The following is a 14,685-nucleotide window of genomic DNA, read 5'->3' as shown; positions in this document are numbered from 1 at the left end:
GATGTTGAGAGGATGTTTCCTATGGTGGGAGAATCTAAGACCAGAGGACGCAGCCTCAGAATAAAGGACTGTCCTTTTAGAACGGAGATGAGGAGGAATTTCGTTAGCCAGAGAATGGTGAATCTGTGGAATTCTTTGCCACAGGCAGCAGTGGAGGTCACATCTTTATGTATACTTAAGGCAAAGGTTAATAGGTTCTTGATTGCTCGGGGCATGAAGGGATACGGGGAGAAGGTAGGAGATTGGGGCTGAGAGGAAAATTGGATCAGCCATGATGAAATGGCGGAGCAGACTCGATGGGCCAAATGGCCTAATTCTACTCCTATATCTTATGGTCATATCCTTAAATGGATCTGTAATTTGTTTTCAAGGTTTTTGATGGCATGTCTCAGCCCTGTTTAAAGGGTTGATAGGTTCTTGATTAGAAAGGGTGTCAAAGGTTTACGGGGAGAATGGGGTTGAGAGGGATAATAAATCAGCCATGATCAAATGATGGGGAAGACTGAATGGGCTGAGTGGCCTAATTCTGCTCTTATGTCTTATCGTTTTCCAGTTTTGTCTTCTTGGCTCCCCCTCAATGCAATTTTAATATATTATCCTCTGAAGTTGTTGGCAATTAGATTATACATAAAGCACTAAAAATAAAATACTTTAATGCATTCAGCATTGTTTACTTAAGAAGCTGGAGGAAATAATTTTGTTCGGCAATAAGAAACACAAAAGGTGACATCTCCATTGAGCCTCAGCTTATCTTCATATCAGCTTTCTCTTTGAATAGTGACATCACCAGATTAAAAAGGAGACACTTCTGGCGTCGATATCCTATTATACTCTTCCCTAATAAAAGCTGGTTTCTATCTCAGTGGATCTAGAACTGCGTAGATAGAAGTACAGAAATTCCTACGAGAGCTAGTTAGAGCTCTCGCCTCTCATTGGCGAATGTTCGCCTTTGTCTCCACATAGTGGTAAGTACCTGGTCTTTTAATTCTCAGAAAAGCAGGACCAAAGTATAATAAATTTCACACAGCTAGGTTTCGAACATGAGGAAGTATAAAGCTCAAATTTTTTAAGTTAAAAAATAAAATTTAATATAAAATGATTATATTCTGAACAAGCCAATAAATGAGGAAATGTTAAGAGTAAACCTTGAATTAAGGAAAATCAATAAATATATAAATAGAGGAATTTTATTTGTCTTTGAAAATGTTAATATGACTTTAACTGGTTAATGCCGATCAGATCTTGGAATCAAATCTTATAAGAATCCATTATGTTTACTTAAAGATTGTTTGACTATTTGGTTGTGTTCTATTTATCGTATAACTGTGTTCATGATTTGGTTTTCCTGTTAGAAATTTTGCATGAAGTTCAGAATGCTAAAAAAATTAAAACTATTTTTACATCACAAAGCAGCGGCAATGATTTAGTCAGTGGAGGAAAGTCTGTGGATAGCAGAGAGGGACATGAAATAATGGCATTAGCATGTGGACATTTTTGTGACCTTTGACATTCGATTTGTACTATTTGTACTACAAACGTTTGTATTTTATGATAAATTGCTCTAATATATGGGGAAAGGTTTCACTTAAGCACATTCCACATTAGCATAACTAATAAAATTAAAGTAATGCCTTTGAAGAGAGAAAAGACATTAATATTTAGGATTTCAATGCAAATATTTAAATATAATTTCTATGAAATCACTAAACGATGTCATGTTAATTCTATCTTACCATAATAATTTTCACAATCAGAACTAGGAGGCTAATCTTAAAGGAGGCAGATTTCCACACAGTAGAATGCATAAATTAAATACAAAGAACCTAATTAATCTTATATCAACAATGTTTCAGTCAGCATGGATCAGTTTTCATTGCAATTTTATCATCTAGTCTGAAAGCAATCTGTTATAAAGCAGCAACCTTGCATTCTTTTCATAATAAAGACTGATAATTCTGCAACACTTGTCAATGATGCTTGGTAATTTGTTAACAACATTATGGCTGCCTGGTTCCTGAATTATTGCATTTGAATGTAGTATTTATTGTCGAACAAATACTTTATTGAAATATTTGAAAAATAGCTTTCTGGCAACACTCTAGCATGGGTACTGGAATATTCCTTAACAAAACAGCTTTGTTTGATAATAATTCAAGTTACTAGTAAGGGCATCAAAGGTTATACGGTACAGGCAAAGGCTGAAGAGTAGGGTTGAGAGGGAAATTAAATGAGCCATGACAAAATGGTAGAGCAGAATGGTGGAGCAAAATGGCCTAATTTGCTCCTATGTCTTCTGGTCTTATTGTCTTAATGCTCAACCAATGAAACGCGAACGTTGGGAAAATCTGACACCAGGAGAACATTTTCCCATGGATGATGGAAGCTTAATTTAATATTTTATATGAAAGATGGCACCTCTGGCACTGCTGATCTCCACAGCAACGCATTGAAGTGTGCCCAGTGCCATTAGCGAAGTCCAGTTCCAAAGCCTGACTGACTCCTTTGCATAAGAGGCAGATCTCATAAAGCAGATTGTAACTTTAATTGGATTTGGTAAAGTACACCAAAAGAATAATGTTCTTAAACTACTCGTTGTCCTACCATCTGTCATTAATTATATAGAAACTGGAAATATAATACATTTCCTAATTAGCCACTGCAAGAATATCAACCCGAGGGAAAATGTTGTTATAACCAAAAAAAAATGCTATAATTATTGGGAAAGAGATCATGATCCAAATTCAACATGTATAAGAGGAGTTAAATATTCATAAGCATGCATGCCTAAAGTGAAATGAAGTGTTAAATAAGGTTAATGAGGACCTTTAAGGGAGGTGAGTGAGACTATGGCATCTGCCTTTATTTGAAATGTCGCTTGAGCAGTTCAGCGACTGCAGAAAAGGTAGCTAAGTATCAGGGATTTGTGTGAGTAAGCCTCTTACTGATCTGTTTTTTGCATCAGCAAAAACTCGACTCAACTAATTAATGAAAATGCATTGTTAGTATGTCAGGGATGATTTGACCTTGAAACCCAGTTTCAGAGCTTTCAAAAGATTACCGCTAGCTTTCGTTGCAGCACTCTTCGGAATGAGAATATTACAGCCACAGAAATAAAACCAATTTTATTTAATTAGTTTGCTTTTCCAGAGCTTATCTGCAATTCATTGATATCAATTTATATGAAATAAAACAGCTGTATCCGACAATAATTCAAGTTGATAATCTAGCAATAGTTTTTTTTTACAAACCTAGAAAAATGTATGTTGATTTTATAAATGCATTTATAAAAAAGATAATTCTCCAACAGGGGAAAGTTTGCCCTTCGAGAATTTTTTCAAATGTTTTATAAAGGCTTCAAGTATTTTCTCAAAATCACAAGCAATGATGGTTTAACCTTCATGCAGACTTCCAAACTTGCAGTAGAAAGAGGAATTAATTATTTGGATGATAAAAGTAGAGTGTGACAGAAGGGACTGTAAACTGTGTGTCAATGTCCAGTCTTCCTAAGCTGTAAATGAAATTGAACAATTTACGTCGCAACAGTAACTTTGAACTTTTGATAAACAGTCTGTATCAGTTCATTTGCTGACATAGTCCACTGTTTACAGAATACCATTACAAATATCACTGAATGTATACTTAATTTGATAAAGACCACACTATTTGCTTACTATGAATGTAGAGAACTATTCAGCTTGTCGGATTCATGTAATAAAGCAATTCTCAGTCCCATTCTCCTGATTTTCCTGTATCCTTGCAACTTATTCTCTTTCACATACCATCAACTCCCTTTGATTATTATGTCACCTCATCAAAAGGATAACTTGCAGCAGGCAATTAACCGATGTTCACATCCTTGGGATGTGGAATGAATCTGCAGTATCTGGTGGAAACCCGTGTGGTTACAGGGAGATTGGGTGGAATTCCACATTGATAGTCCCAAGGTCAGGATAAAACCCAGATCCATTAGTTAGCAGAATTAGCAGAATTGCTGTGCACAGTGCCAGCAAACTGAAATATTTCACTTTACCACACTAAACGAAAGTTGCAGCTTCCTCTTCTGGGAGAATGTCATAGTGACTCTGTACTCTTTTGAATTATTTTGCAGAACATTTTCACCAAATCACAAAAATTTATAGATTAGGCCATTCGGACCATCATGCCTGTCCTGGTCCCTTGAAAATGCGGAAGCGTTTTGTATCACTTAAGTTCTACATTTCATACTTACATTAAAATGCAAAATGTAACAGTAAGCAACAAATCAAGTGCCAATGTAATTCTAAAATGCTTTGTAATAGTATGTAGTGTGAGATATCATTTCAATCATATCACTGCAATAAAAACTCATTCCTCAAAATCCATCTATAGGCAAACATAGAACATCAGGGGTTAATTCTCTAACAAATTCTTTTCCAAGCCACTGCTCTTCTTAAAACACTTTAGTTCTCAAAATCCTATTACAAGCAAACTACTGAGAATAATCCCATTGGTCCTGTCCTTGTTTCTTGCACCAGGGATTAGGATTAGTTTGAGACAGGTTGCATTGATTGTTCGATAATCTTGGAGATACAAAACGACATTGCTATATTATTAATTGGTTGAGGTTTTGGTTTCTTTTGAGATATAGTACCCTAGTGAAGCGTGGCTGTAGAAGAACATAAACCATGGCAGCCAACCCCTTGGAAATTCAACCCAACCTGAAAGCACAGGAGATGGCTCTGACCCTAGAACCACCGAAACACGTGGGAGAAATTAAATCAGCAACACGAGTAACTGGAGGACCAGCAACTCCTAGGAAAGGACCACCAAAGTTCAAACAGAGGCAAACAAGACAGTTTAAGAGCAAGCCGCCAAAGAAAGGAGTACAAGGGTAAGAGAGAAAGAAGATGTGACATCAGTAAATATTATATTGCAATACACTGGTGGTATTAAGGCTGGACTTAGTTAAGAATTGTAAGGTCATCAAGAACATAAATAATCAAAATAAAAGTAAATTTATTATCAAAATATGCATAGAGATTCTTTTTCATACAGACATTCACAGAAAAATAAAGAAATAGAATGGAATTTTTGAAGAATTATGAAGTAGTGCAAAACAGTATTTTTACATTTTCAACTATCCTGGGATAGTTTTTACTAACACAACATTCTCAGCTGAAAACTAAACAATAACAGCTTTCCAGTAAGTATGATAAACGTGTATTCGCCTCCCAACAAGCACACTTCCATGGAAGTGCAAGGATAGATCATTTTGCATACGTAGCTGGGTTTTGTTTAAAAAAAACCTTTAGTGGGAGAAAGGAGGTGACTAAAGCAAAATGCCAACAATATTGTTTGATTATGAGTAACATACACAAAATGCTTGAGGAATAAACAATTGACATTTTGGGCTGAACACTTCGGAGTGGGAGGACACAAATTTCAGCTTGCAATTGCTTCATGAAATTTGGTTGAGCCTTAGAAGTGGAGCAATTGAGAAATGCGCTACCTGGTACATCTGATCCCCAGACCCTACCTGAATCATCACTGCGACAGCATTTTGCCAACGCAGTTTATGTCTGGGTAACTGCACTAGGGACAGGGAAACATCGGATGTTTTCCCATCCTGCTGAAGAATGTGCTTGGAATTGGGTTCGACTGAAATGCTTCCCACAGTCAATGACTCATTGAGTGGTGCTGTTAATGTTTCACCTATGAAGATTGACATCTCAGATATTTACCCACAATGAGTTTTTTAATGGCTTGTTAAACATTGTTTCTTCTCTGCCATAGGTTTGGTGATGACATTCCTGGAATGGAAGGTTTAGGCACAGGTATAGTGACATTATTTATTAAAACTATATTATTCATTATTTGTGATTGTGCTGTGGATTAATCTTGAAAAGCCCATTATTTCATACAATACTTACATCTGATGTTAATATAGACTGGCAACTGCAGATGTACTGTGGTACCAAAGTACAAATAACCCACATTTCAAAATAGAAAACACGTGATATTAATGTATAGCCAACCTCTCATTAGTTCTATCTGTGGTAACAAGACCATAAGACATAGGAGCAGAATTAGGGTATTTGGCCCATCTAATCTGCTCTGCTACTTTATCATGGCTGACCATTTCTCTCTCAACCCCAATCTCCTGTCTTCTCCATGTAACCTTTCATGCCCTGACTAACCAAGAACCTATCAATCTCCACCTTAAATCACCCATTGACCCGACCTCCACAGCTGCCTGTGGAAACGAATTCCCCAGATTCACCACGGGCTAAAGAAATTTCTCCTCATCTCCATTTTAAGTGGATGTCTCTCTACTCTGAGAGTCAGCTTTCTGGTCTTAGACTTCATCACCACAGGAAACATCCTCTCCACAACCACTCTATCTAGGCCTTTCAACATTCCATAGGTTTCAATGAGATCCCCCCTCAAATCTCCATGTCAGCTCATCATTTCTTAAATTAGGGGCTGAAAGTTGCTCACAATATTCCAAGTGAGGCCTCACTAGTGCCCTATAAAGCCTCAATATTATATGTTGGCACGTGGCCAAGTGGTTGAGATGTCGGTCTAGTGATCTGAAGGTCACTAGTTCGAGCCTCAGCTGAGGCAGCGTGCTGTGTCCTTGAGCAAGGCACTTAACCACACATTGTTCTGCGACAACATCGGTGCCAGCTGACTCAGCCTGTAAATTAACCTTGAGGGTATTCTGCACGTTTAAAAAATAGTCTATGCTTTTATTCCCAATGTGCATGACCATACACTTTCCAACATTGTATTCCATCATCTTTGGCCACTCTCCTAATCTGTTTGTCCTGCTACAGCCTCCCTACTTCCTCAACACTACTTGCCCCTCCAGCTGTCTTCATATCTTCTGCAAACATAGTCTCAAAGCCATCAATTCTGTCCTTCAAATCATTGACATACAAGATAAAAAGCAGTCCCAACACTGACCCCTGTGGAACACATTCTTTGCCTCCTGCTAGTCAGCCATTGCTCTATCCATGCTAGTATCTTTCCCGTAATATTATGGACTCTTATCTTGTCCATCAGCCTTATGTGCGGCACCTTGTCGAAGGCCTTCTGAAAATCCAAGTACACAACATCCACCTATTCTTCTTTGTCTGTCCTGCTTGTAATTTCCTTACAGAATTCCAACAGATTTGTCAGACAAGATTTTCCCTTAATGAAACCATGCTGACCTTGGCCTATTTTATCACATGCGTCCAAGTACCCTGAAACCACATTCTTAACAACTGACTCCAACATCTTCCCAAACACTGAGGTCAGGCTAATTGGCCTATAGTTTCCTTCTTCTGCTTCCCTCCCTTTTCAAAGAGTGGAGTGACATTTGTAATTTTCCAGTCCTCCAGAACCATGCCAGAGTCCATTGATTTGTGTAAGATCATTATTAATACCTCCACAATCTCTTCAGCCACCTCCTTCAGAACCCTGTGGTGTAGTCCATCTGGTCCGGGTGACTTATCTACCTTCAGATCTTTCAGCTTTCCAAGCACCTTCTGCCTAGAAATAGAACTGCACTCACTTCTGTCCCCTAACACTCTTCTCATATCTAGCATACTGCTAGTGTCTTCCACAGTGGAGATCGATGCATAATACTTGCTAAGTTCGCCTGCCATTTCTTTGTGCCCCATTACTACCTGTCTAGCATCATTTTTCAGTGGCTCAATATCCACTCTCTCCTCTCTTCGACTCTTTATATATCTGAAAACAAACCATTCATATCCTTCTTTATGTTATTGGTTAGCTTACCTTCATATTTCATCTTTTCTCTCCTCATAGCACTTTTAGTTGCCTTCTGGTGTTTTTTAAAAGCTTCCCAACCTTCTTACTTACTCACTGCCCATTATGCTGCCCACATTTAGGGCATCAATGAGGTCCTCCATCTCTGGTGGTGTTCAGGGCTTCCTTCAACATGTCTTGGTTTTCACTACTGTCAGTCATGCAAGTCCTGGGTGGAGACTCAGGAATATCATCGCACTCAGGTGTAGAAGGAAACTTCATTGCTGTTTCTGTAACAATTTTGTTCTACCGGTCAGGGTTGTTAGCCCTGAGCTGAACCCCCAAACCTGGAGGAATGGTGGACCACTATTTGTCTGGCCTATCACTCTGGTTTGCATCCCCCTACCAAATTAGTTTCATTCTGATATGTCCATCCCATTCCCATTCTGATATGTCCGTCCCATTCCCATTCTGATATGTCAATCCACGGCCTCCTCTACTGTAAAGATGAAGCCACACTCTGGTTGGAGGAACAACACCTTATATTCCATCTGGGTAGCCTCCAACCTGATGGCATAAACATTGACTTCTCAAACTTCCGATAATGCCCCACTTCCCCCTCGTATCCCATCCGTTATTTATTTATTTACATACACACATTCTTTTTCTCTCTCTCTCCTTTTTCTCCCTCTGTCCCTCTCACTATACCCCTTGCCCATCCTCTGGGTTTTATCCCCCCTCCCCCTTTTCTTTCTCCCTGGGCCTCCTGTCCCATGATTCTCTCATATCCCTTTTGCCAATCAACTGTCCAACTCTTGGCTCCATCCCTCCCCCTCCTGTCTTCTCCTATCATTTTGGATCTCCCCCTCCCCCTCCCACTTTCAAATCTCTTACTAACTCTTCCTTCAGTTAGTCCTGACGAAGGGTCTCGACCCGAAACGTCGACTGCACCTTTTCCTAGAGATGCTGCCTGGCCTGCTGCGTTCACCAGCAACTTTGATGTATACTGCTTGAATTTCCAGCATCTGCAGAATTCCTCGTGTTTTAGTTTAAACCCTCCCTGGCAGCTCTAGTAAACCTGCCTGCAAGGATATTTGTCCCCTTCAGGCTCAGGTATAACCCATCCCTTTTGTACAGCTCATACCTTCCCCAGAAGGGATCCCGATGATCCACAAATCTGTAACCCTGACCCCTGCACCAGCTTCTCAGTCACACATTCACCTGCCAGGTCATCCTATTCTTACCCTCACAGGCACGTGAGGGTACAAGCAGCAATCCAGAGATTGCTACCCTCTGCTTATCATCTCCATATCTCTTCACATTAATGCTTATCACTGAGATGTTAATATGCTTCAGGGCAAAACTTGTTCAGTAACAATTTTTCCCTGCAAACTAATCAAATGGTGTTTTGTATTAATCATTGTAATGACTCTATGCATACAACATTGACAATTAACCAGATGAAATTAAACAACTTTTTTCATGTTAACCAAATGGAGTAAAATTCAATCTACTTGAATTACTCAAGGAGAGCATTTGAAAATATTCACCACAAGAGCCTTATAAATGTGCCTTATAAGAACGGTAGCAAAGCTTTTGGCTCTAGCCTTTATCTTTGTTGGAACATTGATCAACTGGGGAAAATATTAAACACCTCAATGAAAGTACTAGCCCAGCACTATCATCTGATTTGAGTTAATTTAGATGGTTTCCTTCTGATTCTTGTTTAAATGGATTTGAGTTGGCGGATTGATGTTTTTCTTTTATGGAAGCTTGTATGGCGTATAGCTCCGTGGTTGTGCTCCCAATGGGATTTTTTTCATTTTTTTTTTGTTAGCAGGGTTTTTTTTTGTTTTAGTTAGTAGGGGTTCTTTTTTCCTTCTTTCTTTTTTCAAAACAAAAAATAGTTTTAACACTTTATTTTTTCTTATTATTATTGATATATTGTTTAGCTTTGTCGATCAGTTATTTGGTAATTTAATTCCTCATTGTACATATTGACATGTTGACTTCATTAATTTTTTTTTGTTCATCTTCAATAATAATAAAAAAAAGATTTAAAAATGAAAGTATTAGCACAGCTCATGTAACTTGTTGCCTTTTCTTGGTTTGTAGACATCACTGTCATCTGCCCCTGGGAGGCCTTCAGTCACCTGGAACTACACGAACTTGCACAGTATGGTATCATCTGAAAATGGCAATTGTCCCAAAATTCCATGTGCATTGCTACTCTGGTCGATAGAGTTCCAGAACATTCCTGCCCTTCCCCCTTCATTTCACCAGTGGCTTCAGGATCACAAGTGAGGCCAGGCCTCAGAATTGCGGACATGACTGTAAATAATAGTACAATAAACTTTCCTATTTAAACTCACAGTTCCTTTTATCATTCTAACAAACAAAAGCAACTATCTTAAATTGACATGTCAACGGTATTGGCTCTCATCTTCAACAAAGCTGAGCACTAGATGCAATACCCAGAAGTGTGTGCGGTGAGCATTTTATATCTATGGCAATATTGAATACGTGCTATCATGCTTCCTTTAAATGCATCTCCTCCAAAACAATATGATGGCACATATACAAATTTATTCTGATCACGGTCGATTTTTTTTTTAAGCGTTGAACTTTGTAGGAGAACTATGTTTTCTGTGATACTGTGAACGTGCAGGGTTGAATTGAAAATTCTTAACTGTTCCTTATTTGTGCATCCTTCTGAATAAGAGCCTCAGCGTACACAATGCACCTCTACTGTGAATATTGAGCAAAGTCATTTTTATCCAATCTTTTGATCTAACTAGTTTCTTGTTGGTCAAAGCTTTGAGTTTTTTTTCCTGTCTCAAAATGAACCACTCAGGGATGCTTAGAAGTTGTAGTTTGCTGAGAATTGCTTGAACAAGAGTTTGTTGGTGATTTGTTTGTTGCGTGGGTGAATAACTTTAGCATTAACTTGTTATCCTTTATCCAAGTTCCGCATAGGATTTCACTGTCATACAGTACTTTCAATTCATTCATCTGCCTCTTTGTTTTTCTTCATTCGTCATTAAACTTTATCATTTTATCCTCACTGATTGTACTTCCCCGTTCCATTTTCCCTGCTTTTTTCAACAGTCCATTTTATCAACAACATATTTCATTTCTTGTGGGCTTACATTGTTCTTGCTCTGTCATATCATTTCAAGAGCCAGCATCTAACTGATTCCATTCCACTATCTATCCAGAGGATTTCACCGTCATACTTAATATCCAATAAAGTCTCATGATTGCTACGTCAATTCTATCTCTTGGGGCAGTCAACTTCGTATCTAGCTGTTGATTTTTTCAATTTCTTCCTTCGACCATCAGTTTTACATTTTCTGATTATTTTAATATCTTGTCTCATATCTTTCCGTCTTTTCTCCCAGTCTTCACTTGGTTCCACTCCAATAAACTCAGAACCCCCTCAACATTTAAACTTTCTCTGATCTCATTTTGAACACTTATTTTTCTGAATAAGTCTATTGTTCTTTGTAAACTTTACTTAATAAGTGCTAAACTGTGGAAAGTGAATGCTCCAATTTGCACTATGTTTTCAGAGCTTTTGTGTTTGATGTTTCTATTTGATACTTACCCTTTCTGTTAATATGCTAATTTTCAATTCTATTATATTTCTATTCCTAACTGTTGTTATACTCTGGATTCTGGATTATTTTTGCAATTTTGGATTATTTTTGCAATTCCCTTGGAGTACATAATTGTATCAAATCCATTAGCTTTACTTTTTAATTTTACCCTCATTTTTTAGGTTAACGTTTTGAAAATATTGCAAATCAATATACCTCATTAAATCTTCCTTCTCTTTGATTGCTGTGTTTTCTTTTTTAACTGATTTGGGTCATTCTGTTCATATAATTCTGTGGAAAAAGCCAACAGAAGGAAGCACATTTGGGGAAAATGCAAAGCATTGTGGGGAATATGATGGAAGTGCGTGATGGTTTGTAATATCTTTAAACCAAAACTTTGTCATCTGGAGATTAGGTTGTTCTCTCTACAATGTGTATCTAATAAAGCTAAAAAAAAAAGTAATCAACGTGCAATTTGGTTTCCTTTTGGGGTTCGCACTGAGTCTACGAATTAAATTCCAAACCTTTTTTCTTATTCTAAGCCAGCAGTCCTTGCAGTCTAATTCTAGTACAGGTACTATCAACCCTTCTGTTTAATGGCCTCATCTCTTATGGAAAAGTAGAAGAAAGATCTCAGCTCTCTTCCCCAAGCAACTTAGTCAAGGGAATTAGAAACCAAGAGTCAAATATACCTCATGGAAATGGTCCTTGCAGCCTACTGAGCCCACACCAACCACCAATCACCCAGATAAGTCAGCATCACAAGCAAACCACCTCATGGAGACCCTTTCTGAACCAGGTGCAACCCAACCAATTTATACAGGTCACATCTTACCCTGCAAGAGTCACAAGTCCCCCCTCCTACTCTACCCTTTACCGTCCTTTCCTTTGACTTATCCTCCTATTCCTATAACCCTCAGCACAAGCAGTAATCCAGAGTTTATCATCTTAGAGGCTGTGAAGTTTAATCTGCCACCCAGCTCCCTAAATTCATGTTGGAGGAGACTTCATCTCTCTTTTTACCAATTGTCGTCATTAGGTTGCATCTGGCATTTCCAGTTGGTGGACAATTTCCCTCCACGCTGCTCTGACATTAGAAAATTCATGTTGGAGGACTTCATCTCTCTTTTTACCAAAGTCATTAGACCTCTGGTGATTTGCTCTCCCACTTCGAACTGTCCTGCTACTGTTCCGTTCTGTAACAGCCTTGATCCTGGTCCTGGGGAGGTAACATGCCATTCTAGATTCATATTTACAATTGCGTCAGTGCCTGTCTGTTCCCCACATTCCTGAGTCTCCCACCACTCTACTGCCAATGGTTTCATGTTCTTCCCCTTGTGCAGCTGGGACCCCATGCTGCGAAGGTCTTGGCTCTGGCTGGATTTGTCAGAGATACATACATCACTGACATTTTCCAACATGGAGAAATATCTTTGGAGAGAGTTACAGCCTGAGGTTTCTCCTGCCTCCTTTCCTTTTCCTGGTGGTCACTCATTCTTCTGTTGACTGCCTTGCCTTACGCTGTAGGTTGACTACCTCTAGAAATGTGCTATTCACTAGAAACGGAGCTTATGCTGGCCAGACTGGAGACACGTCTCAACAAGGCAGGCATTCAGATCACAAGGAACTCAAACTTCCCACATGCTGTAAGCTGTACAATACAAGAAACTGATCTCACCGGCGATACTTTGAGTTTAGAAAGGGCCTCGATCTCCATTCCCACATTGTATTTAAAAAAATTAAAAAGTAAAATACAATTGATAAATACCTATTTAACTGGCACCCATGTCACACTGGTCAAACAAAGGCCAGTGTTGAGAAGATCACATTGTGCCTGCCTTTTATAGGCTTGAATCTAGTCACAATAAATGAACTATGAATGAAGTTCTATAAAGGGACTCCTTCAAAGTTAGGGAATTGTTCAAAACACTGTTGATGTTGGAAACTTGGAACTCAATCGACAATTAGTCACAGGTCAGTGGTTAGTTTTAAATCTGAAATATATAGATTTTGTTAACCAAAGATATTAAAGAATATGGCAAAAAAGTGTAATGCACTAAACCACAGCCTAGCCATGATCCCATTGGATAGCAGAACAGGGTGAAGAACAAAATTGCTTCTTCCTATTCCCATGTGATAGCACTAAGAGCTACTGAATTGTGGTGAAGGGTAAGAACAAGGAATATAAGCCAACCACTTTGAACCAAATGTACAGTATTCCTACTACTGCATGTAGGCTTATCCTTAAGAGATCAAGTTATTAACAAAAATCCTGACAAGAAAAGTGGACAGCTTCAAACCAGGTTTTTTAAAATTTTATTAAAAATTAAATGTAAGGGCTACATGAAGCACAGCTTCAAGAAGGCACCTCTATCATCAAGAAACCCCACCATCCGAGTCATGCCCTCTGCAAACTGCTACTCATGGTACAAAACCCTAAAGTTTTATAGCGGCCAAAGTCTCAAGCTCGCAGCAGCCACTCCGGTGGTGATGTCTGTTATTTGTCAAGTAGGGTGCCGTGCACAATCCTGATTTGATGGAGATGGACGTGAGAGCACAGAGGAACATCTGGTGAAACTTCTGAAATGCCTGCTTCACTGCTGCTGCTACTGTGTGGTCCAGAATCTCCGGATGAGAAGGCTCCGAGTCCTCGGCTTTGCTTGTTGCTCGGCAACTGGGGCGGGGTCGAAGCGCTTGGCAGAGGATGGTACTCGAGGGGCTGGTCGGAGGCTCGAAGTTTTCGGACGGACTCAGAATCTGCTGCGGTCAGGTGCTTCCAATGGTGATGCATCGGCAAGTTGGCGGCGCTTGGAGGTTCATGGCAGGGAAAGATTCTCCCTTCTGCCGCCTGCGTGATATGATGAGTATATCGGGACTTTGAGACTTTTTTTTTACTGTGCCCATAGTCTGCTCCTTATCAAATTATGGTATTGCTTTGCACTGTTGTAACTATATGTTATAATTATGTGGTTTTGTCAGCTTTAGTCTTGGTTTGTCCTGTGTTTTGATATCATTCTGGAGGAACGTTGTATCATTTTTCAATGCATACATTTCTAAATGACAATAAACGAGGACTGAGTGTCCTCATAATCTAAATCTAAAAATACCACCAGATTCAGAAACCATCAGGTTCTCAAATTAACCTGCACAGCTCTACCCTTACCTCAGTAATGGTGCACAACCATGGACTTGTGTTTTTTGCAGTAATGCATTGATTTGCGCAGTCTTTTCACTGTTTTGTGTAACTTATACATAATTTTTGGTCTGTGTGTTGTCTGACCTACATGTTTATGATGCTGCTCCAAGTAAGTTTTTTTTAAATCTACCTATACCTCACTGTATTTTTGTTTTC

The 14,685-nt window shown here is 38.9% G+C and overlaps 1 protein-coding gene across 5 annotated transcripts in view; it reads left to right on the top strand.

Annotated features, from left to right (window-relative positions):
• The window catches only part of LOC134336530 (retinal rod rhodopsin-sensitive cGMP 3',5'-cyclic phosphodiesterase subunit gamma), a 32,530-nt gene extending 20,760 nt beyond the window's left edge, over positions 1-11,770 (top strand). For 2 of the 5 annotated variants that reach the window (XM_063030808.1, XM_063030807.1), the window contains 3 exons: positions 4,628-4,870; positions 5,773-5,813; positions 9,850-11,770. In XM_063030808.1, the coding sequence (XP_062886878.1) occupies positions 4,665-4,870; positions 5,773-5,813; positions 9,850-9,926 (324 nt within the window). In that variant the 5' untranslated portion in view covers positions 4,628-4,664 and the 3' untranslated portion in view covers positions 9,927-11,770. Of the gene's footprint in view, positions 1-755; positions 966-4,621; positions 4,871-5,772; positions 5,814-9,849 lie in introns of those variants that run through there. The other 3 variants (XM_063030809.1, XM_063030805.1, XM_063030806.1) reach the window with 3 other exon arrangements.
• The last annotated feature ends 2,915 nt before the right edge of the window (positions 11,771-14,685 follow it).

This window comes from Mobula hypostoma, chromosome 22 (assembly GCF_963921235.1).
Source record: "Mobula hypostoma chromosome 22, sMobHyp1.1, whole genome shotgun sequence".
Classification (NCBI taxonomy): domain Eukaryota; kingdom Metazoa; phylum Chordata; class Chondrichthyes; order Myliobatiformes; family Myliobatidae; genus Mobula; species Mobula hypostoma.
This window is presented reverse-complemented; position numbering and strand designations above follow the sequence as displayed.